At 42.7% G+C, this 22,603-nt stretch overlaps 2 protein-coding genes across 3 annotated transcripts; one reads left to right on the forward strand and one right to left on the reverse strand.

Annotated features, from left to right (window-relative positions):
• Positions 1-682: 682 nt before the first annotated feature.
• Positions 683-7,819, reverse strand: COX4I1 (cytochrome c oxidase subunit 4I1). The gene is made up of 5 exons (XM_081922644.1): positions 7,665-7,819; positions 5,504-5,583; positions 4,544-4,708; positions 4,287-4,418; positions 683-970 (listed from the first exon to the last, which is right to left on the reverse strand). The coding sequence occupies exons 2-5, from the start codon at positions 5,580-5,582 to the stop codon at positions 834-836; spliced, it is 513 nt and encodes a 170-aa protein (XP_081778770.1). The 5' UTR covers position 5,583; positions 7,665-7,819; the 3' UTR covers positions 683-833.
• A 135-nt stretch (positions 7,820-7,954) lies between these two features.
• Positions 7,955-21,763, forward strand: EMC8 (ER membrane protein complex subunit 8). Of its 2 annotated transcripts, XM_081922646.1 has the most exons (6): positions 7,955-8,011; positions 8,457-8,531; positions 16,232-16,308; positions 17,061-17,130; positions 18,875-18,969; positions 19,841-21,763. In XM_081922646.1, exons 1-6 carry the CDS (start codon positions 7,970-7,972, stop codon positions 19,998-20,000), a joined length of 519 nt encoding a protein of 172 aa, XP_081778772.1. In that variant the 5' UTR covers positions 7,955-7,969; the 3' UTR covers positions 20,001-21,763. The 2 variants fall into 2 exon arrangements, with proteins under 2 accessions (XP_081778772.1, XP_081778771.1); XM_081922645.1 differs by lacking the exons at positions 7,955-8,011; positions 8,457-8,531 and adding an exon at positions 9,022-9,427.
• Positions 21,764-22,603: the final 840 nt, after the last annotated feature.

Genomic DNA, 22,603 nt, shown 5'->3' on the forward strand with positions numbered 1-22,603 from the left:
CCGCCATTGTGACTTATCACTGCCATCAAGCAGCTCCCTTTGCCATCTCAGCCACACACATACTCTGTGGGAAGCCAAAGGCAAGGTGGTGGCAAGCTTTGGGAAGGCTTCCAGAAGGTCATCCCCCCAGGCAACACCTTTGCTGCATTGCAGTAGAAGCTGCTGAGCACTTGGTGCAGAACTTGAGCTAATTCAGGGCAGCAGCACCCGAACCTATAGGCATCGTTGAAGGCAGATTTATTGCCTACATTGTGTTCTGAACACTCTCAAGTTTTATGCAGAATGAGAGGTGTGGTTTCCCTGCTGATTACAATCTGTGGCACAGTGCATGTTGACGTGTCATGCAGCGGTCCTGCCTTTCAGCATGCACTCAAAAGAACACAGAATCGGTTTTTTGCCAGGCCATTTCTGCTGCCGTGGTTTGACAACTCCAAGCACTAAGTGCTTATTAAAAATGCATCAGCACACTAGATGCTTCCAGAGTTGCTGGATCACATAAGATGCATTTGGTATTTCAGCAGCCAGAATCCCCCACAGATATTTTCTAAAAAGATTATCTCCAAGAGATGGTTCCAAAGTCCTTTTTTTCTTCTTCAACTTTTAATCTTGCTGTGTAGATTTTACATCTACAAATATAGCAAGAGGGACAATTTATACTTCCCTAGAACAAAGCAGAATAAACTTGTCAAGCAAACCAAACATTTATTAAAGGTTTCTCTTTCAATAGAGGGGTATTTTCTTCCCCATACACAGAAGCAGCGAGGTCACATGGAGATGAAGGAATGGTTTCAACATTTCAAGCCAGAACAGGAGTGGCGATCCCTGGAGTGCCTTTATTTTTTCCATTCATTCTTTTCGTAGTCCCACTTGTTCGAGAAGCCGTCAATTGGGTTCACTCTCATATCTAACATTCTTTTGGTCTGCATGGCCTTCCACTCATCTGTGAAAGTGTGAGGGATTGGCCCAAAAACTGTAAATTGAAAAGCAAATTACAATAAGCTCATGACATCTCCCAATTTGTCAACAGTAAGAAGTACATTCCATCCAAGCTTTCCCCAAGCCTAGAAACAATAGAACTTATTTGCTTCCCAAAAGGATGCAGAGATGAAAGCCCACCCCACAGTTAACTCAGAGCAGGGGTTTCAAGTGCGTCTGTCACTGTTTTGTGGAACAGCATCCTAGTAGAGATACGACAGGCACCCTCCATTTGTATTTTCTGCAAACAACTGAATAATTTTTTGTTTCAACAAGCTTTTTCTGGCAGGATGTTTTTAAGTCTCTCTGCGCCTTTTTTTTTTTTTGTACTGTTTTGAAAACTACTTTAGTTGTTTTTATTGTATGTTTGTAAATTGTTTTGGGGCTTATGTGAAAGGAGATTCATAAATAAAAAGTATCTGCACATCTGATGACTGCAAGTCATTTAGAGACTTTATATTTTAGCATCCAACTACCGCCATCTGGCTTAAGACCTCTGAACAGAGACACAACGCTCTGTGCGAGTCAAAAGCTCAATGCTCTCTCAGCATTATCTGGCCCAGGTACATTTGAAAGCCACCTCTGCTCTGCCTTCAGAACTAAAACATGAAAACATCTCACAAACATCTTTTGGCCACATAATAAATAATAATATTTTTTTATTTATTCCCCGCCCTTCCTGGTTTAAAAACTGGGCTCAGGGAGGCTAACAGCAAATATAAAACACTGATTAAAATGTATTAACACAGCATAAAATACAACATAAATGCAACATCAATGTCAATAAAATTCTAAAATTTAGGGGTCATGGCGGGGGGGGTGGAAACCCCAGTCAGTAGACATCAAATGATCACCAGGGCTAACTGACTAAGTTGGTCCTACTAGGGCCAGCAAGGAGACCAAGGAAGAGCTTAAATGTGGGGTCCCAGAAGGGTTTCTTCATAGAAAAGGAAAGGAGAAAGGGAATAGAGGATCAGGATAATTCAGACTGAAGGCCAGGCAGAATAGCTCTGTCTTACAGGCCCTGCAGAAGGAGATCGTCCTGCAGGCCCTAGTCTCATGGGACAGAGCATTCCACCAGGTCGGAACAGTCACTGAAAAAGCCCTGGCCCTGGTGGATGATAGTCAAATCTAGTTTTATGTTAACAGATATTTGTTCCCAGTTCACACTGAATTTACTGCATGGCAGCTGAGGTCCACCCAAGGCCTTTTGCTGCCCAAAGCAAAGGGCAAGATGTAGTGGAGGCTGCTGCCTATTGGAACCAACAGTAGGTGGAGCAAGAGCTAATGACAGGTAGGCCACCCCTCAACTGGTTCTAAGAAATCAGGCAAACTAGGGTTGGTTGGGCTGTGCCCCATTCACCCTAAGGGTCCTGCTTCCACTGACCATACGGCGCTCGCTCACTCACCCCCATTCAAAGTACCAAAGCTAACTAAACTAGCCACTGAATCTTACTTCCAACACTGGCAATGGAGCAGTGTCCTCCACACCTCAGGGAAGCAGCCTAGCTTAAAAGGCACAGGACAGGTTGTGTGGCACTCATGGCTCTCTCCTCCAACAGAGGCAGTGGCTGTTGGATCCAGAAGAAACAGGCAGAGAGATACCATTACTGCCCCCCTCAGTATCTGCTGCCAAAGGAAGTTACCTCTTTGGCCATTGATAGGGCTGGCCCCAGTAGCAGCTAGTGAGGACTGCACACACTAAACAAAGGGAATTACTTTCTGTAAATTTAATCACTGACACACCTGTCAAACGACTGTGGACAAATATCCCATGAAACCAATAATATGATTATGTGGGCGGCAGTTTTAAGTTCTTAAAATCTGATTAGGGCAAACTTTGTCAGAATGGCAGGAGCAAATGCAGCTTGCTCCTTTGCCCTGCCTTAGCCAGGAGCGTACTGATTATTTTGACAACACAGATTGAAGCAAAAAACAGTTGAAGGTAATCCTACTTGGAGAATTAGTCTGATGCAGTACCATGCCTGCCTTCTAAAAACCGACTTTTACTTAATCACTAATTTAATGTTATTTTATTTACTGAACTTATATTCCATCCTTCCTCCCAAAGGAAGGAAACTGTAGGCTAGCCCTGGGTGTAAAAAGGATGAAAACCTACAGAAATGTTAATGAATTGTGCACAGTACTAAATATTTACTCTAATTCATTTACAGTGGTACCTTGATTTATGAACTTAATCCATTCCAGAAGTCCGTTCTCAAACCAAAGCATTCTTAAACCAAGGCGTGCTTTCCCATAGCAGCGCGGGACTCAATTTACAAATGGAGCACACTCAACCGGAAGCGGAACATGTTCTGCTTCCAAGGCAAAGTTCACAAACCAAAACACCTACTTCCGGGTTTGTAGCATTCTTAATCCAAGTTGTTCATAAACTAAGCTGTTCTTAAACCAAGATACCACTGTATTTGTTTTAGAGTCAGTTTCACTGTTTAAGATACTACCAAAAAAACACCTTGTGATTATATTATCATTAGGCTTGATGTTTAAATATTTTACTGTTCTAAACATTTGTGCTATGTAATACCTGACTATTATTTGATCAAATCTTTTTTTCTGAGCAGTCAGGTGCCTAACTCTTAATGGCAAATCAGATTGTCTCCAAGTAATTAAGGCAAGAAAGCTTAACAAATGTTTCAATCTATTGTTGCTTGAGATGGCAATAATTTATGTAGCTGAAATATGAGCAGCTAAGCTAACGACTTTTGTGAAGTTATACACACCCCATCTTTTAAAAGGAAGACTGGAAAATAAGCCATCTGGGGCACTCTTGCCCCTATAAGCTTATGGGAGATGGGGATCAGCTACAGATCTACCTGAAGATAGACAGACACCTGAGATTTGCCTGTCCCTCTTATGACAAAGATGAACACAATGTGTTTTTCTGCCCAGGGCCTCCCATATCCTGCTATAGATCCAAAGCCAAGAACCTGTGGCATGAAAAAGAGTGAATAGCTCCATAAGCTGTTGTGTTGGCTATTAAGCTGCCTCAAGTACAGCCATCGTATTATAAAAAAAGACAACTCTGAATTGCCAAAGCAGCTTCCCAAGAGAATACATGGATTTAGGTACTTTAAATTGCCAGAGCATAGCAATGATGCTCTTCAATGACTTAGAAGAGCCATATGTTGGCGCAAATACACCTGCAAGTGTAACTTAGTTCTTCTATATTACTCAGTGCACATGCACACACACCTCTCTCCTTACTCTTGGGATCATAAGACATGCACTTCTCATTTGAGACACCTTGCTATCTTAATGGTAAAGATGCTCCTTAAATGCCAACTACTTACCATACATCCTTTGCCAAATGACAACAAAAGCAGTGAGGCCTATAAAGAAGAGTGTCCCACCAAGAATAGTCTTCCATTCAGATGACCCCTTGTTCATTTCAGCAAAGGTCTCATTGAACTTGATGCGGTACACTGAAAGGTGGGGAGAAGAGAGGGTGCAATTGAGATGCTGAAGCTTAAAGTTAGCCAAGCCACCTTTGCCTGCCACCCTGCTTTCCCCTGTTCCAACACAGCCCACCATAACCATAAATACTTACATGCAACCTTCTCAGCAGAAGAAAGGGCAGTCCATGATGCCTTCTCTTTCTCCTTCAGGGCCTTCTGCTCCGAAGAGAGACTTTTTGTAAACTGAACTTCAGGCAATGGAATATCCCGACGATCAGTGTAAGCTGGCAGGCTGAAATCTTCCGTTTTTGCAATACCTGTTTGGCAGCGAAAATAAGAAAAATCTCACACAGATACAATCCCAGGAAGCTTGGAATAGCATAAACCAAACAAAGGTATCAGAGCAGAAGGGCACACACTAAAATTTGCACTGGGGAGTTTCATATTTTAATTTCTCTTAAGAAAGGCAGAGACTTTAAAGACATGCTGGTCCTTCACACAAGAGGACCCACAAGAAAAATAAGTTAGCTCTGGAAGCATTATGTCATTATGATGGAATAGATGGGGGGCAGGGAACCTGTGGCCCTCCAGGTGTTACTGGACTACAACTCTCATAATCCCTGACCATTGGCCATGCTGGGGTTGTTGGGTTCTATCTCCTATCAAGATCACAGGTTCCTCATTCATGGAACAGACGATGGGCTGTAATAGGGTATGTGGCAGATTTAAAGCCATTCAGCTTTTTTCACTTGTATGGGAAAATCACTATTTGTCACTCTAGTCTATTTTAAAGGAGCTGTTGTGATGAACTATCACGGTATATGCTGAAATATACTAAACCTATGTGAACAGTTTTAGGATAATTAAGTTAAGATGAGATCCAGGGTGAGGTAGTGGTTAAGAGTGTTGGATTAGGATCAGGGAGACCCAGGCTTATATTCCCACACAGCCATGACAGCCCACTGGATAGTCTTGGGCCAGTCATGCTCTCTCAGCCTATGTCACAGGATTCTTGTAAAGATAAAACAGGGAAGGGGAAGACCGCTGTATGTCACCTTAAGCTCTTTCAAAGAGAGGTAGGGCAAAAATGTAATAATAAGCCATCATTTTACCATGCCCATGGGCTCTCACACAGACTGAAGTGGAAATGGCCCGCTTGCCAAGAAGACTAAATGCCCGAGAAGCCAACATCCTGAAAGAGAAAAAAGGTACAATGTTATATATCAGACTGAATCCAGAAAAAGCAATTTTCCTTCTGTGTTACAAGTACCATTGGCAGTTTCTTGCAAAACACTGTCCACATGTCATTTCTTGCAGCATTGTCTTTCTTGCAAAATACAGTGCTGGAATCTCAAAACTCTAATGACCATCCAGCAAACCAAAATGTAGCCTTCTGAGTAACATTTGGAGAAGATGCAGACTTAGGTTTTAAGGGCATAAGATAGAAGGCATCAACAAGCAAGAGACTCCCAACTCCTCTCCCAAGGACTATCAAAGTTTCTGCATTCAACTAATCAACCTCTCACAAACAAAGAGCTGGAAGGGAAAATCTTCCACCCACAGGTGACAACAAAAAAATCAGGGGAAGAGTAGTTGCAGCTACAGTTAAAACTGAATGTAAGCTTCCGCACAGCATCCTCCTTTTTAAAACAATCTGGGACAACAGATACCTGGGATTTTCTATGCTCTGCTTTCAATATATTTGCAGCAATTGCATATATGCATTGCAAGAAGGGCAATAAGCATCCCACACATTTAATGGATAAACAAGCATAGGACTGCAGCCCAGTGTGTTATATATCAGACCGAATCCAGAAAAAGCAATTTTCCTTCTGTGTTACAAGTACCATTGGCAGTTTCTTGCAAAACACTGTCCACATGTCATTTCTGATATTGATGATACCAAGATCATTATGATTTATTTCTTAGATGAATTGGAACAGAGTTGCATTTTCCCTCCAGGCTACTTGACAACCTGTTGGGAAAATGCAACTCTGTTCCAATTCATCTAAGAAATAAATCATAATGATCTTGGTATCATCAATATCAGAAGCATGGAGGTGGTGATACAAGAGAGAATTTTCTGTGGTTGCTCCCATATTGTGGAATTCTCCCCCAACAGAAGATAGATTGGCTCCTTCCTTGGTATCATTCTTCCAGCAGGCTAAGACCTTCCTATTCAGACAGGTCATTGAAAACTAGGTGCAGACAATGTTGACCACTTGGTTGCTACAAGGGCAATTATTATTTCAATGCTATTTTAAATTTGTTGTATTTGTTTGTTAACTATTGTTTTTAACTAGTTTGTTTTTGTTCCTTTGTATTTTAGAAGGATGTTTTCAATATGTAATGAGCAGCCTTGAGTCCCAATTTGGGAGAAAGGCAGGATATAAATACATTAAATAATAGTAATAAAACTATTCATGCCATAGAGAAGTATTACCACTTGTTAATTGCTATTATTAACAGGTTATGGGATATCTCCCGAGTTGACAACCCAACTTCCCAAAAGGAAGGAACCCAAAATATTTGTAACAACATTTTGTTACTTTCCAGAGTAGCGGTAGGGAACACGCAGCCCTCCAGTTGTTATGGGAGGACAACTCCATCTGCTCCAGCTTGCATGACCAGTAGTCAGGGATAACAGGAGTTGCAGTTTAGCAGCATCTAGCTGGCCACAAGCACCCCACTCCTGTTCAACCCTGAACATATATACTCAGATGTAAGCCCCACTGTACTCAACAGGCTAGTGGGCAGAGCGGCTTTCAGCATTGATGACTTCCACAAATAAGGCTCCACAATGCAGGATTTAGACACATGCATAAGGCTGAGCTATTAAGCCTTACTAAGTTCAGCAGGGATTACATTCAGGGTACAGGTGTAAACAGCTGCACTTTTACTTTCTTGCATCCTGTGCATGAGGCGGGGCTAAAATGCTTCTGAATGTTTACCTGGGAGCAAGCCCCATTCAGATCGGCGGGGCTTATCTCTGAATAAGGGTTGGTCCATTAAACCCCAATGAGTAAAATGGGGCTGACTCCCAGGTAAGCGTGCAAAGGGAGACATGCCTGCCCCCTCGTCTCTCCCAGGGCAACTACCAGCATCTTTTCCATTCTCCATCACCAACCCCAATCAGGATACTGTACCTCAATCAACCAGGAAACCCCAATTAAGCAGAATGCCTTCCTTCTCCCCCTCCTCCCCGGAACTCCCCACTCCCGCCACAGGCCCTCCCCCTCATTCTTCTCCGAGAAGGCGGAGCCCCTCCCTCACCTGCCACCACAAACCCGAGGCAGCTCGTGTCCTCTAAACCCCGCAGAATGAGGACGGAAAGAGGGAAGGAGAGGGAAGCGGAAACGCAAGGCAACATGGGATAGCGACGGTCCAAGCAGCCAAGAGGGCGGAAGTCCCTCCTCCCAGGCGGTGCCTAAAGCCTTCTGCCGCGAAGCATGACGGGATACGACGAAAGACATAGATAGATATAGGAAAATGTAAAGTAACCAGGTATCGTTTACCCCATGGGGTGCTTTCCGCGTTAACATCAAGAACAGCCAGCTTCATTGAATTGACCTTCCAGAATGAAAAGAGAAAATCTTCTCTCTATCCACTTACTTCGCACCGTGAATAACCTTAGACACCTCTAAAAGTCGCTCCTTGTCTTTTCTACCCTAAACTACTAGTAGTCCAAAACGTGTAGGGCACAGAGCTGGTGAAGTCTGCTATAGAAAAAGTACAGAGAAATATAGAACTGTTGTTTACCTGTGATTGGGTAGCAATGCTCTCTAACAAAAACTCCAAAAGTTTTTTTATTGGAAGATGGAAAGACAAAAAAGAGATTCAAAAGGAACTTAGAAGGTGGTTTTTCAGACAATTGTGTCTGTCACTCTTCCTTTTTTCTATTTAGGAGGGGCAGGGAGAGTAAGTTTCCAAAATGCAGTTCACAATAAATAAGTCCTCAATTAAATGCAATGTTAATTGCTCTCTTTGCTTCTACGGGGAGGGAGAGATATCCCGCCTAATAGTAATGTAGCTACGCTAAAGTCCTTTATTTTCTCCACTTTCCAGAGGAGTAACAGAGCAATCCTTAACAATGTCTACTCAGAAGCAAGTCTCCTTGAATTCTGTGGATCTTACTCCCAGGTAAGTGGCGTTAGGAGTGCAACTCAAGTCTATTGCAGCAAAAGAAAAGAGAGTGCAAAAAGTGTTATAGCATCTTAAGATTAGTAGAAATTGTGCCATAAACTTTCGTGGGCTAAAGCCCACCGTATCAGATGCACGCTTATGCCATAATATAATTTGTTAGCTTTTTAGATGCCACTCCTCGAAATCTCTTGCCTATTTTATCCCACATAAGACGGGAAAAACGGGAGAGGGCCGTCAAAAATAACCGAGCAACCCTGTTTGTAGACAATGGACCCGTAACTCTATGCGTTCAAAAAAAAAAAAGGAACTTTAGGTTGGCTTTTTCACCGCGGGGTATGACGGGAGGTAAAGAAGGCGGAACTAAGAGAAGACCATAGATATGAGTCTACTCTAGAAGGGCCCTCTCCACCCTTCCTCTGTACTTCAGCTATGGGACTTGGAGAGGCTCCTTTCGCGACACTTTTGCGCCCCTCCTCCTCTTCCCCGTCCCCAGCTTTACGGCCGGTGCTTGGCGGCGGGCCCGTGGAGCCGGAAGCGGGCAGCGGCGGTGGTCGTGAGGGAGGCCGGAGCTGCCCCTGCCGAGCGGGGCCCCATGAGGAGGAGGAAACAGCAGCGGCGACGGCTGTGCTGACTGAGGCGGGGCCCCGGCCAAGATGAAGCTGAGCACGCAGGCCTACTGCAAGATGGTGCTCCACGGCGCCAAGTACCCGCACTGCGCCGTCAACGGGCTCTTGGTGGCCGAGAAGCAGCCGCAGCACCACCACCAGCAGCGAGGCCGGGAGAGGGAGCCGACGGGGCCTCACCTGCCGGCGCACGCGCTCTTCGTGGACTGCATCCCGCTCTTCCATGGCAGCCTCGCCCTGGCGCCCATGCTGGAGGTGGCGCTAACGCTGGTGGGTGGGCCGGGGGGGCTGCCAAGCGGGTGGGGTGGGGGGCAGAAAGCCGGCGTCGACAGTAAATTGAGCTAGACAGATGAACCAATGGGTCTCACGCGGTATAAAGGCCTCATATTGTCATCATTCAGAACCACGAGGACTAGTATCTTGCTTTGATTTTAGGGGAAGGACCCTAACCCCGTGGTCGAGCACCTGCTCTCCATGGAGAAAGTTCTTGGTTCAGTTTCCCAGGTAGGGGCTGGGAAAGACTCCTCCCCGTCTAAAACCTTAGAGAGCCACTGCCAGTCAGTAAGCCCTGAGCTAAATGGGGTCGTGACCTGACATAACGTAAGGCCGCTTCCCATATTCTCCTTTAAACAAACATGAGGACTAGTGTCTTATATTACTTTTAGGGGAAGCGTCTTAACTCCATGGTAGCACATCTGCTTTACATGCAGGAGGTTTCTGGTCCTGTCCGCAGCAGCATCTCCAGGTAGGGGTTGGGAAAGCATACACTCCTGCCAGTCTGAAACCCTGGGGAACCTGCTGCCAATCAGTGTAAACAGTACTAAGACTCAATATAAAGCAGCTTCTTGTGTATCTTTCCTCCTCAATGGGAAACTGGTCCTTGTTTGCTGCTTTTCAGGAAGGCTTCCTTGTGAATAGAGCTTCTATGCCTTATAGTGAACGTCAAATCCTCACTTCATCTAGCTCAGTATTATCTGTCTGGCAGGGTTTCAGGCAGGGGACATTCCTAGCCTTATCTGGAGACTCCAGGGATTGAGCCTGGGGCTTTCTGTATGTAAATCATGGGGTCTTCCACAGCCCTTCCCCTAAAAGTAAGGTTCTAGTTCTCATGGGTCTGAATGAAGGGTTAACATAGGAAGTTGTCAGTTGGTTTCTCTACCTCAGTTGGTTTCTCTACCTCAGTACTGTTGACATTGTCTGGCTGGGAACACCAGGAATTAAGCCTGGGGACTTGCTTCTACATGTGATGCAGTTGATTTACGGCCTTTCTTAACTGCTGAGGTAATATACTTCTAAATATAAGATTGTGGGGAGGGAGCAAACAGCAAAGCAGGGGGTCTGTTGCCTTAATTCATGGCAGATATGTCCGTTGAAGGCTGTTGACTATAAGAACTAAATGGGGCCTCCCTGTCTGTAGGCAATATAGCTCAATATGCCACATAACAGGACAGATGAGGAAGGCAACTGCTACCTCTGTGCTTCTCAAAAAACTTATGGCTGGCCAATGTTGGAAACAGGATGCTGGCCTATATATAACCTCCCCGTGAAGAGGCAGGATCCCTTGGAAAGACAGTTGCTGGGGGGGCTTCTTTTGGGCTTTCCTTAAACATCCACCCACTATGAGAAATTGAAGGTGCGGTACTAGATGAACCGTTATAATAACATCCCCTAACTGTCCTCCAGATTTTTTTATAACTCCCTCGAACTCTAGTTGGTCAGAATTTGGGGGTTGTGGGAGCTGTATTTCTAAACATCTGGAGGACACAAGGCTGGGGAAGGCTGCCTTCTACACAAATTCACAGATGATCAGGCAGCATAGCTTTGGATATCACATGCATGCGGAGGACAAACAACAGAGGGGGGCTGATATGTGGCCTTCCCAGGGGCATCTGGCCACATCTCTTCACCATGTTATCTCTTAATAACCCTTCCCATTATCTAGCACAGAGGATATTATGCTTCCAAAGTTAGCACCTTTATACTTTTTTCATTGGTTTGTAGAAGTTGAACTTTCGCCAGTTACAGCACAGCACGGGGGTTGAAAAGCTGCACCTGCCCAAAGGTCCTTGGCAACACAACTGCTAAATGTACAAAGGTCCTTGTGTTTAATATTTCACAGCATCACACCACAATACCTTGAAAGACCTATTGTCTCAACATGTGTCTGCCTATACAGTATACTAAGATCTTCAAAGGAGGCTTTTCTTTTTGAGCTCCCACCATCTAAGGGCAGTGGGTGGCTATAAGAGAAAGGACCTACACAGTGATGGGAACCCAACTTTGGAATGCTAGCATGGCATCCACCTTGATGACATCTTGGCACCAAATATATTTTCATTTCCCCCAGTTTTTTCATCTTTAGTCTTTATCAACTTGGTGGCCTCAAGTTATTGTTTACTGTAGCTTACATCAACCCCTGGCAGCATGGCTGTGCTGACTGGGGCTCATGAAAGTTGTAGTCGAAACATCTGAAGGATGCTATGTCTGGGAAGGGTGCTCTTCATATTGTTTTTGCAGTGCTTTCTGTTCATTTTAGTTTTGCTGGCTGATTATTTTTTTACTGCTTTTTAACATGATGTTTTAATATTCCTGTTCTAATTTTTGTTGTGGTTTTAAAAAACTTTTTTGTAATTCACCCTGGGAATCTGTTGATGGGTGCACTATAAATCAAGCATTGAAAACAATAAACATTTTGGCCGCCTGGACAGTGCATAGCCTGTGATATCTCTTCAGATAATAACCAGTGTGTTGACAGCCCCTCTGATATCAAAGTACTTAAACCATAAGCATCTAGAGGAGGCTGGGCAGCAATGGAATAAGTTGTATTGCTGAGTACAAAGGTGAATGAAGAGCACCATGGACATAGAATTTTAAGGGCAGTGAGTCACTTTGGTATACAGAGCATTGTGGCAGCTCTTTGGAAATCTTTGCAAAATCAGCTTGTAGCTTTAATGGGAAATTGAAATAATTGCAGAATTCATGAAATGCTGCAAGTTCTCACACAATCTAATTATGAAGAAATTGTATTTGTGCATTTTAAGCTGAGTTGGGATTTGTCAAACTTTAATCAATTAGCAAATCAATGTGGCATGCAAATATTGTTTGTGGCAGCTTTGACAAACGTAATCAAGGATAGTGCGAGATGTCTTAGAAAGCCAAGGTGCTTATCCATATTTGCGTAACTTTTTATTGTGCTGCCTTGTGGTTTTGTAAGTGGCATTCAGATTTAACAGCCTATTTGCTGATTGATAGTAGAAACGCCAGAAGATGAAATGTGTATATCAACTTGGGTCCAGCAGTCCAGCCAAAAGCCACAAAGTGCAGTGCTGAGACCATCATTAGAAAGATTGAAGTCTAAAGGATAAGAGCAGCCAAGCAGGTGCATGAAGGAGATACAGTATTGAGAGAAAGTGTAGAAAGCAGAAGTTCCCAGTGAAATATTTATTTTGTCCAAGGAAGAGTCTTTGCTCACATCCTGTCCTATAAGGTTATTGTCAAAGTACAAGAATACTTAAGGAGTTGCAGAGTAGTAATAGAGAACTGAAAAAAATCACACAAGGCCTTATTTTAAGGGAAGGTGATCCACATACCAGTCCTCCCACCACCCCATGCATAATGATAGGCTTACACAGTTAAAGCCACAATGAACCAATCAACAAAGGATGAATTAACCACATGAGCCAAGCAGATATGCCACGGGAATAGGCTAAAATGGATTCCTCTGTCCAACCAAGGGTCACTAGGCCAAGCTTGTTGATAGTTGGCCATTTGTTGGGAGTAAAAATTACCTCTGGCTGCTATGCACAGAACCCAGTGAAAGCTGTCTGTGCATTTGTGTTAAGGCCACAAATGACTAAATGCACTTGTGGCAAATGAGACAGTTAACTCTTGGGAATTGCAAGGAGCAATTTGAGAACTACTTCCCAATGGTGCCTGGCCATCTGCAAAGCACATCTACTGAGCTGTCATGAGGAAACTTTATCGCCTGGTAGGGCAATGCTTGTTTTAAGGCAGGTACATGTGCTTGGTGATGTGTACACATTGCCATTATAAAATGTCTTTCCTTACACTTAAGTAAATTTCATTACATTTAAATATGAAAAAATTGCTGTAGGACAAAACTGAACTTTGAGGTTCAGTTTGGGAAACAGCCGTCCTTGCAAGATTATGAAATAAATTACAGTTGGCACATGGACAGATAAAGAAAGATGACTTTACCCTGGTATGGTTTAATTTATGCTAGTATTCCTGAAAATGACCCCACCTCCCATCAGCATTTGGCTCCATCTGGTTGACCAAAATTAAAATTTAAACATAAATTTTTATTTTCACTTTGAACTGTGCTCCCACACTCATTAATATACAACACTTTATATTGTTTCATTGGTAACATAAGAGGAAAAATGACTATTATTCATACTTAATGTAAGCACAACCAAAAGGGCTCCTGATTAGGCATTTAGCTATGCGATGTTGAATGTTATCTGCTAAGTCTGTTCTATCCTATTTCCCCTTTGTTTTTGTTTAAATCAATTCACAAACCCAGGAACTTGAAAAACTGACCACTAATAGTGAAGCATATGTTGTAGATATTCCTGCATATTTATTATTTTTGTGATGTACAAATGACATGAGAAGACTTGGTCCATTTATTTGTATAATTTGTTATTCATATGATCCTTGTTCATAAAACCCAATAAAGTGTTACTTTAAAAAAAAAACCTGTTGCTAACAAACCAGAGCAGAGCTGTCTCTCTCTGTTGCTCCCCTAAAATTGAATAGAAACGGAGCTTCCTATAGAATAGCAAAAGGGAAATTTCAGATCAGCTTCTTAATGTTTGCTGTGAGCAAGAATGTTTTATCCGGGTGTTTAGTTTTAGTTAAAAGATCTCAACTTGCTGGCAATTAAAATGGCATCTATAAACCCTTGAAATGGGGGTTATGATTACTTCAGCAGTTGGCTCTTTAAGTATAACAATGCCAGCAAACGACAATTTAATGAAACACATAAATCCATGTCATTCTTTTAGAAGAGATTATTTGTGTAGCTTCGTTCTGCTTTTAGACAGTTTAATTCAGGGCTGTAATTATTCTGCTAACCATGAGATTGATGTGTTTTGCAGGAAGCTGGAATTCAGCATCCAAAATGTTCTGCAATCCACTTAATTCCCCCTCCCCCCATTTTTTTAAGATAGTAGTTGACAGCAAAAAGCACAATTGCTAGCTCGTTTTTCCACCTCCCAAAATCACTGGATTATCTTAATCAGTTACATTTATTGTGAGTAGCAAATATGGGGATATATTCAAAAGCCACTGAAGCTGGGCCAAAATCTGATATGGGTAAATGCAGCACTTTAAATCCTGCCTCATAACACCCAAGATGAATTTGCCCCTTTAATTCTCACTGGGTATTTTAACAAAGCTTTGTGGCAGATCAGATGATACATTAGGATAAAATGATATTATGCAAATATCTTCACTAATTAAAGTGACTGCTGCAGCAGGGGTGGAGGTGCAGGGTAGACACAATAGAATCTGCACCTTATCACCAATCGAGGATCATGTTGCTCTTCCTGCTAAAGCCCACAGCCCTGGTTGCTGGGCAGTTTAAATGTGGGTCTTTTAGAGTGGGGCTGGTGACCAGTTTTCTTGCCCCTTCTCCCATGAGAGTACTAGCAAGTCCAGAGTCCACCAGCCCTTCATTCTGCACAGCGAGTAGGGGACAAAAGAACAAGGAGTTCCCTCCACTCTGACTTGTGCCGTCTGTCCTCTTCCCACCCCACCCCCTATGAAGTTTCTACACACATCCTAAGACCCCTCTCCGCTCATTCCGCCCCTTCACTTCCATGCTTAATGAAGTGACCAGAGGAAGGGCAAGATGGTCTCTCCCCTTCCTTATGCATACCTCTGCTGTCATATTTTACTTCTCCATAAAAGTCCTTCTCTGGCTTGTCTTTTCCATGTGTCTCTCAACCAGGTTGGGCTTCAGGAATCCCAACTTATCTGTAAAGGAAAGGAATTGCATTGGCAGGCATATAGCACTTACAGTTAGTAAAAGCATTCCGTGGTGTTTGCTTTGACCACTTTCAACATCCCCTAGTAGATCACTGTCTCCATGGCAGGCTGAGACTGCAAATGTCTTACAGAAAAACACAATTAAATCCAGGACCAAAGTGATAACTTTGAGCCCAGATCTCCTGCATCAACTGCACTGATAGTTTGATAAAACCCTTTGTTTCTTTCCAAGTTCTACTCAATAGATCCTTTGAAATTAGTGGGCATGACTAAATTAGGATATTTAATTTCAGTGTTTCTCCTATGAGTAGAACTTGGAGACAGCTCATCGAGGTGGCTTTCTGCAGTTTATGAGAGGGTTGGGCTGATATCCAGGAGTCCCAAATTTGTCCCACCTCCCCTTCAGATTGTCTGTGGCCACCCAGTTCACATTTTGTACAATGGAAATAAAATGTGCCCTGTATTACAGAGGCCCGACTCGTGTTAACTAGAAGTCAGGCATTTAGCGTTGCTGATTCTGTGCTGTGGAACACTCCAGCAAAGATTCCTCATCTCTTGAAGACTTATGCCAATAGGCCTTGGCAGTTGTTTATTTTATTTTATTTCATTAGCCATTCACCTTAACCCCTTCATTTAAAAAAAAAAAAGTTTCATGTTTTAATGCCACCATTGTACTGTATTCTATGATTTGGCATTATAGAAATTCTATCAATATAAATAACATAGACATAATAGTGGCCAGTTTCACCGGGGTAGGAGAGCAAGTTATATGTTGTATAGAACATAAATTTAAAGTCTTTTATGAAATGATTGACAGCAATAATGTTTCATTTGAGAAATAGATTTTTTACCTAGTACCCTGGCAGCCCAAAAGTTTTCATTTTGTCCTTGCAACAGCTCTCAAAAGGAAGTCATGTTTTCCCATGCTAATAGGTATAAAGTAGCTATTTCAATCCACTAATTCACTAGCTATGACCCCCTGCCCTCCGGTCTGTGTGACATTAGCCAGTGCTTTGAGTTCTGAATGCTTACAGATTTTTTATTTATGTCCTCTTTCAGATTGATTCATGGTGCAAAGAGAATAGCTATGTAATAGCCGGGTACTATCAAGCTAATGAACGTCTGAAAGATGCCAGGTATGTTGCTGCAACCACCTTGCCACTGCGACCCATTCAAAAATGGACGTGAGCCACATAAAGGGAGAGGGGCTTGGAGAAAGAAAGAAAGAAAGAACCGAATCAGAGGCTAACCCGAACAAAACACCTAGTAGCAAATTCTTCCTGTATCACTGTGCTTGTGGCCTTGTAAAACAATAATTCCCAGGGCTCCTTAAGGGGAAGCTATTACCATTGGTTTAGTTAAATGTGTAGGCCAGCTATCCCTGACCTGATGCTATGGGAATTGTAGTTCGGATTATCCAGAAGGCACCAGATTGGTTGCAGAAGCCTTATTTTAATTTCTTAGGCGTTGCTTAATGCCTGATACAATGAGGCCCATATCCCATGTCTCTGTTACAAGAACAGGAGGTTGGCCAGCGTGAGTGAACAGAATAGAGGACTGGCAATGCCCAGCCACCATCAGTTTATTTTAAATCTGGTTTAGCTTTAGTCCAGGGTTAAGGAAACTGTTGCGCTCCAGATGTCGTTGGACTCCTAGTCCAGTAAGTCCCAGCCAGTGTGGTGAGTGTTTTTTGGAATGAAGGGAGATGTTGTGCAACAACGTATGTAGGGCCAGAGGTTCCCGATTCTTGCTTTAGGCCATATAAAACGTTTCCTCTTGAGCACATCATCGGACATCTTATCATCATCTCTTCATTCAAGTGTTCCAATTTCATTACGAATGATTTGAAGAATAGCAGAATTGTAAGTAATTTGTGTGCTTTTTGTAGTCCAAACCAGGTTGCTGAAAAGGTTGCCTCCAGGATTGCAGAAGGCTTCAACGACACAGCCCTCATAATGGTACGTAATATCCTTCCCCTGCCCCTCCCCCCGCTGCCTTTTTTCTTTATTTAGTGTACACTTCATGGCCATAGCTAATGACATCAGTTGCTTAGATTACATTTTCTGAAATGTAAGTGCTTCAGTTATTTGCAAGTCTTGTAATACAACCCTCCTTCACTGCCATGAAGTCGCACCATCACCCTAAAACAGTGTGCTTCAGAACTGTTTTCCAGAAAATCCTTCAGTTGCTCAAGTTTCTTCCATTTATTTAAAGTAAAACAAGAAGACAAGTAATGGTGGACAAAGCCCTATACTATTTCTGACCTGGTTACCTTGATCACTGCCTTCTCTATAAGAGATTGGGAACCACTACGTAGGGGATATGGTCTTTCTCTCTGGCCTTTGGGACTCTTCCAAGACATGCCCCTCACCAGCCCTGCTCTGCACCCTCCTCAAGTGTTTTTGCCTAGCTGGAAAATGTCCTTGAGCTTTGCTTGCCTGGATGGAGACTAGAGAGAGGTATCTTGAGAGTGAAGTAAGTAGCCTATTCTGCACAGGTAAAATTCATATTAATTTCCCCACTTTGGCCTCTGGCCCCACCTACTAGTGGCAGGTGGCCCTCAGAAGATTGCTTGGAAAAGAATGGGGCCCCTGGACTGAAAAAGGTTCCCCACCCCTGCTCTACAACTATGTGTCTTTGTATTGAGATCACTGTCAGCAACGCTTTTTGAGGCCCTGGCTATTTGAGAACTAGCAACCAGCTATTGTTTTAGTGTGGATTGTTTTAATACTGTTTTATTGGCTGTCATCCTGATCATATTAATTGAATAATAAACTGAATTAATAATGATGAAAGTTTGTTTCCCCATCACTACGGGATTTATACCTGCAGTGTACAGCTGCAGGGAAACTGTTGGGTGTGTTCTAGATTGCACTCTGTCACCATGGAGCAATGGTTAACAGGCCTAAATTATGCCTTGCATTAAACAAGTGTGTACCCTTAAAACATGCCCAAGTATCCTTTGCAACCTGGTAGAGGTCTGTGGCTGACCATCATGGATTCCTCAGCAGACAAAACAAGCTGGAAAGAGTTCCCTGAAGGTGGAAAGTTTGAAAACCACTACTTTAACAGGAGTTCGTTTCTAGTTCATTCTCCACATTTCCAACTTAATTTCAAGGGTCCATTTCCAGTGCATAAATTGTAAGGTTGTTCAGTGTATGTGTCTAGGTGAGAATGCTTTTCTGAATAGGAAGCTCCCTTCTACAGATTCAGAGCATTGGTTAATTTACCTCACTGTTGTCTACGCCGGGGTGGGGAATCTTTTTCGGCTCAAAGGCTGCATTCTCTCTTAAGTAACCTTCCAAGAGCCAGAGGCAAAAGTTGGTGGAGCAGCAGCTGTGAATTTTACCTTTGTACAGTAGGCCTCTTTATCTTCCATCCAGACAAGCAAGAAGTATGATCTGCATTCAAAGTAGCATTCCAGTCAGGCAAAAACACTCAAGGAGGGTGCAAAGCAGGATTGGTGGAGGGTGTGGTTCAACAGAGTGTGTGGACTTGGGAGAGCCCTGACAACCAGGTAGAGAGGACAGGTGTTCCCCATACCTGGCCTACACTGGCTGGCAGTAGTTCTTCAGGGATTCAGGCAGGGGAACATTTCCCAGTTCTGCTTGGAGCTGCCAGGGATTGAACCTAGGTCCCTTTGCATGCAAAGCAGACATTCTGCCACTGAGCTTTCTGTTCCCTCTCTCTGTTCTGCATCAGGTGGATAATAGTAAATTTACAATGGAGTGCATAGAACCGACTGTTCATGTGTACGAACATCACGAAAACAAATGGAGATGCAAAGACCCGCACTTGTGAGTATTCATAGAACAGACCTTTGCTCCTAAGCAGCATTTACATTTTTATATTTAGTATATTTTACCTTGAAACGAAGCCTAAGTTTGGAATGCCTCCAAAATAAGCAGCTGGCTGTGAGTATGAAACAGTCTATGCAAAAATATATAATGTACAATCAATACAAGCACACAGCAAATCAAAACAATGAATTAATTCAGCCTTCTTCAACCTGTGCTGGTTGTCTGGGACTGATGGGACTTCTATTCTGAAACATCTGGAGGAGTCAGCTTGCACAGGTGAATGAAGTAGTTTTTTGCTATTATCCCCAAACCAACTTGATAAATAAAGTACAACATTTTAATGACCTGGATCCAGTGTTAACCTAATAAATTTTCAGATCTGCCTAATTGAATAATATTTCAAACTGTAAAGCCAGCAAACTCAGAACAGCAACATAGTGTATGAAACATATTACCAAAGGAAATAGGCATGGAGGTGGGGCAGCTTTGAATCTCCTTGTGACTGAGATGGAAGAAGAGAAGGGAGAGGGAAGTGAAGTGAAGTGAGCGAGTTCATCGATGCAACACTTAAGTCATAGATGTAGCACTGCATCTGAATAAGGTCTCTGTGTGAATTGTAGCTCTGTGAGGGCTGTCTAGCAAATACTTCAAACAGGTGCGCCTCTCTTGTAACTCCCAGGTTTCCTCAGGGTGAGTCATTTTGACTGAAGTGTTTTTTGTTTGTTTTTTAGTTCGTAGTGTAGCTGACCCTCTGCTTGTCATTATGCATTGCTGATAGATTTTTCCTTTGCTTTCACTCCAGTGGACTAGGAGGCTGGTTGGTTCCTCCTGAGGACCATTAATTCTTTACTTTTTTCTTGCTTCCTAGTGATTACTGTGAAGACTGGTCAGAAGCCCAGAGGATCTCTGCCTCACTTCTGGACAGCCGGTCCTATGAAACACTAGTAGATTTTGATAATCATTTGGATGACATCCGGAATGATTGGACAAATCCAGAGATTAATAAAGCTGTCCTGCACCTCTGCTAGGGAGTCTCCCATTGACTTGATTTGTTGGCATTTCCACTGTGCTGAAGAAGAAACAAAAGGGGGAGGTGAATACTTTTTGAATGTAAATAAAGTACTAAAACGGTTCCTTCAAGTGATGTGGAAAGCCAATGAGTGAGACACATCACTTGGGAGAGGGAGAGAGAGAAAAAGGATGTGTCACTATGCAGTCAAATCTTTTTAATGAGAATCCTTGAGGTTCCAACCGTAGTTTGCAGATTCCTCTGTGGACTCTTCTCCTCCTCGGCATAATACGTTGCTATAATTCTCCAGCCAGGAACTAGATCCACTTATCCAAGCTATTCATATTAAAAAGTTTTGACTAACCTTTTATAACCTTTAGAGAGTAATTTTTAAAAGATTTAAGATTTATGAAATATCTTCCAGAGAGTTAATTGCTAGTTTTATTTTTTAAAGAATAAAATCTATAACTATAAGTGAAAATACGTGGCCAGTTTGAGAGCTGTTGTTCTAAGTGCTAACTGCTGGGTGTTGTGTGCCACCGTACTTGTTGCTATGACATGCTGCACAGGAAGAAAACAATAACTTGACAAGCAATATACCCACCAGATGCTGCCAAGTTTCTCTGTCGTTCTGAGAATGCTGCAATTTTTCTGCCTATCAGACTCAAATGTAATGAGCCTGGTCGTTTTTCACCAAGAGTGGTTTGCCCATTCCAAGGGCTCGTTGTGTCTTGAAGTGGTATAAAAAAAAAAAAGCAATGTGAGTTGCGGGATTGTTCTTTGTTCTTGTTGTTTGTTTCAGGAGTGCTTCTCTTAACCTTGTGGTTAGAAGAACCTTGTAACTTCTGTACAAATGCACACCCATGTGGTATAAACAAGATTACAACTATGAATTTCAGTTCCCCTCATTTTACTGACTACATTCAGACATAGTTATGAGCACAACAGCTTTTGGCCTCAGGCTCATGAACTCCCTCTTCACCTTCTCCCTTCCTCCTACATGTTTTGCAGAAAACCATAGCTTCTATTTTGTCTGGACCTGTCTGAGGATTCTGGTTTGCAGAAATCATAGTTTGCCATGGATCAGACAAAACAGTGAACTCTGGTTTATTGTAAGCTTGCAAGAGAAGTTTTAATCTCCCCTCCCATGGAGGAAGGGAATGTGTGAATCCGAAATTTGTCGTTGCATCTGACTGCAGCCATTTTGTGATGGTATAGTTGTATTTAAGAACTGCAGAAGTTAAAAAAAAATAAACACACAAATATGATGGGACGCAGCTCAAATCAAAGCTGTGTTTAAATGATTAGGAATTGCTCATGAACACGCCTGAAAGTCTTTTATGGGAGGCACTCCTGTTTGTTAACGTCCTTTATGTCATGCAAACAGTCTTTATAAAGTGAGTTTCAAACAGTTACACTTAGTACTGAGCCACTTTTGCCCATTTGGAAAAGGCTTGTAATATAATACTGTAGCATAAAAGAGTCTTAAAATGCTTACATGTGTCAGTTTAGGGTTTTCTCTTTTCTTTTTCTCTCCACATTTACCTCGTGATGGAGAAGGGGTGTGGCATCTTCCTTGTCATTATTTTACATGTATTTTGTTTGTCTTTTCTATTCCTACGGACCCTGTATTAGCTTAACCTTTATTTATAACACATTCTACATTTTAAGCAGAAATGGTTTGAGGTTTTATGTTGGGATAAAAAAATGTTTAGCTGACCACCTGCATTTCCTTGCTCCTCCCCCCTCCCCATCACCTTGAAAATAAAACCAATGAAATAAGTATGGCTTTTGTAATGATTTGTGATTTTGAGTATGTAGTCCAGATGTGGCTATTCTGACTGGGGCTGATGGGAGTCTTAACAGCAACCAAAGGGCTACAGGTTCCCCACACCCAATGTGACAACTGTTACTAGAGCTAAATTTAACACCTACTTGTTGTAGCATGGAGGAATTCTCCTGGTTCTGAAATCTAGACTATACTGCTTTGGAAGGTAGAAGGCAGAACAGAGCCTGGAATATGAATGCATCGTTATCTGAAGTTGCCACTTTTAAAATTTCTGCTCTCAGGAAACAGCCTTCATTTTGCCCTAAACCTTGGCCTGGCATGCAGTTGGCTGGGCCCACCCTCCCTCTTTGTGTAATGATCTGAAGTCCTCTGATGATGCCAAATGATGAGTGTGTGTTGAGTGCAGTGCATAGAGGAGATTTTAATGTAGTGGCAACTTGCATTTTATTGTCAATTGGAAAACATTCTACAGATGGAGATATTGCTTGGCTTGCATTTAACTAACAGCTTTGCTGATACTCATGTTTAGGTTGATTGCTCAGAAAAGGGCAGAAGGCGTGATGGGCCAATCGAGTCAAAGGCATAATGCAGGTTGCCTCTTCTCTCTGCTTTTCAAACCCTGTTAGCATTACCTTTATTTTCTGCTCACAGGGGTTCCCACTAAGTGCACTGAAATACTGGCTTCCAAAGTTTGCTACACTCTGCTTCCTTCCCAGATATGTGGGCTTTATAATCACCTGGGCACATGAAAGCAGCATTGCGTGCTCTGCTAATGGCTTCTGAAAGGAAAGCATCATCTGACTTCTGGATTCTTATTATTTATTTGAAAGATT

Source organism: Podarcis melisellensis (genome assembly GCF_964234715.1).
Source record: "Podarcis melisellensis genome assembly, chromosome: 8".
Lineage (NCBI taxonomy): Eukaryota > Metazoa > Chordata > Lepidosauria > Squamata > Lacertidae > Podarcis > Podarcis melisellensis.

Coding starts and splice junctions, on each gene's coding strand:
- COX4I1 (XM_081922644.1), bottom strand. CDS start 5,582: ATGTTGGCTTCTCGGGCATTTAGTCTTCTTGGCAAGCGGGCCATTTCC. Junction 4,709..5,503: donor TGTGAGAGCCCATGGGCATG/GTAAAATGATGG, acceptor GCTGCCAAACAG/GTATTGCAAAAACGGAAGAT. Junction 4,419..4,543: donor TTCTGCTGAGAAGGTTGCAT/GTAAGTATTTAT, acceptor CCCACCTTTCAG/TGTACCGCATCAAGTTCAAT.
- EMC8 (XM_081922645.1), top strand. CDS start 9,188: ATGAAGCTGAGCACGCAGGCCTACTGCAAGATGGTGCTCCACGGCGCC. Junction 9,428..16,231: donor TGGAGGTGGCGCTAACGCTG/GTGGGTGGGCCG, acceptor GTCCTCTTTCAG/ATTGATTCATGGTGCAAAGA. Junction 18,970..19,840: donor AGATGCAAAGACCCGCACTT/GTGAGTATTCAT, acceptor CTTGCTTCCTAG/TGATTACTGTGAAGACTGGT.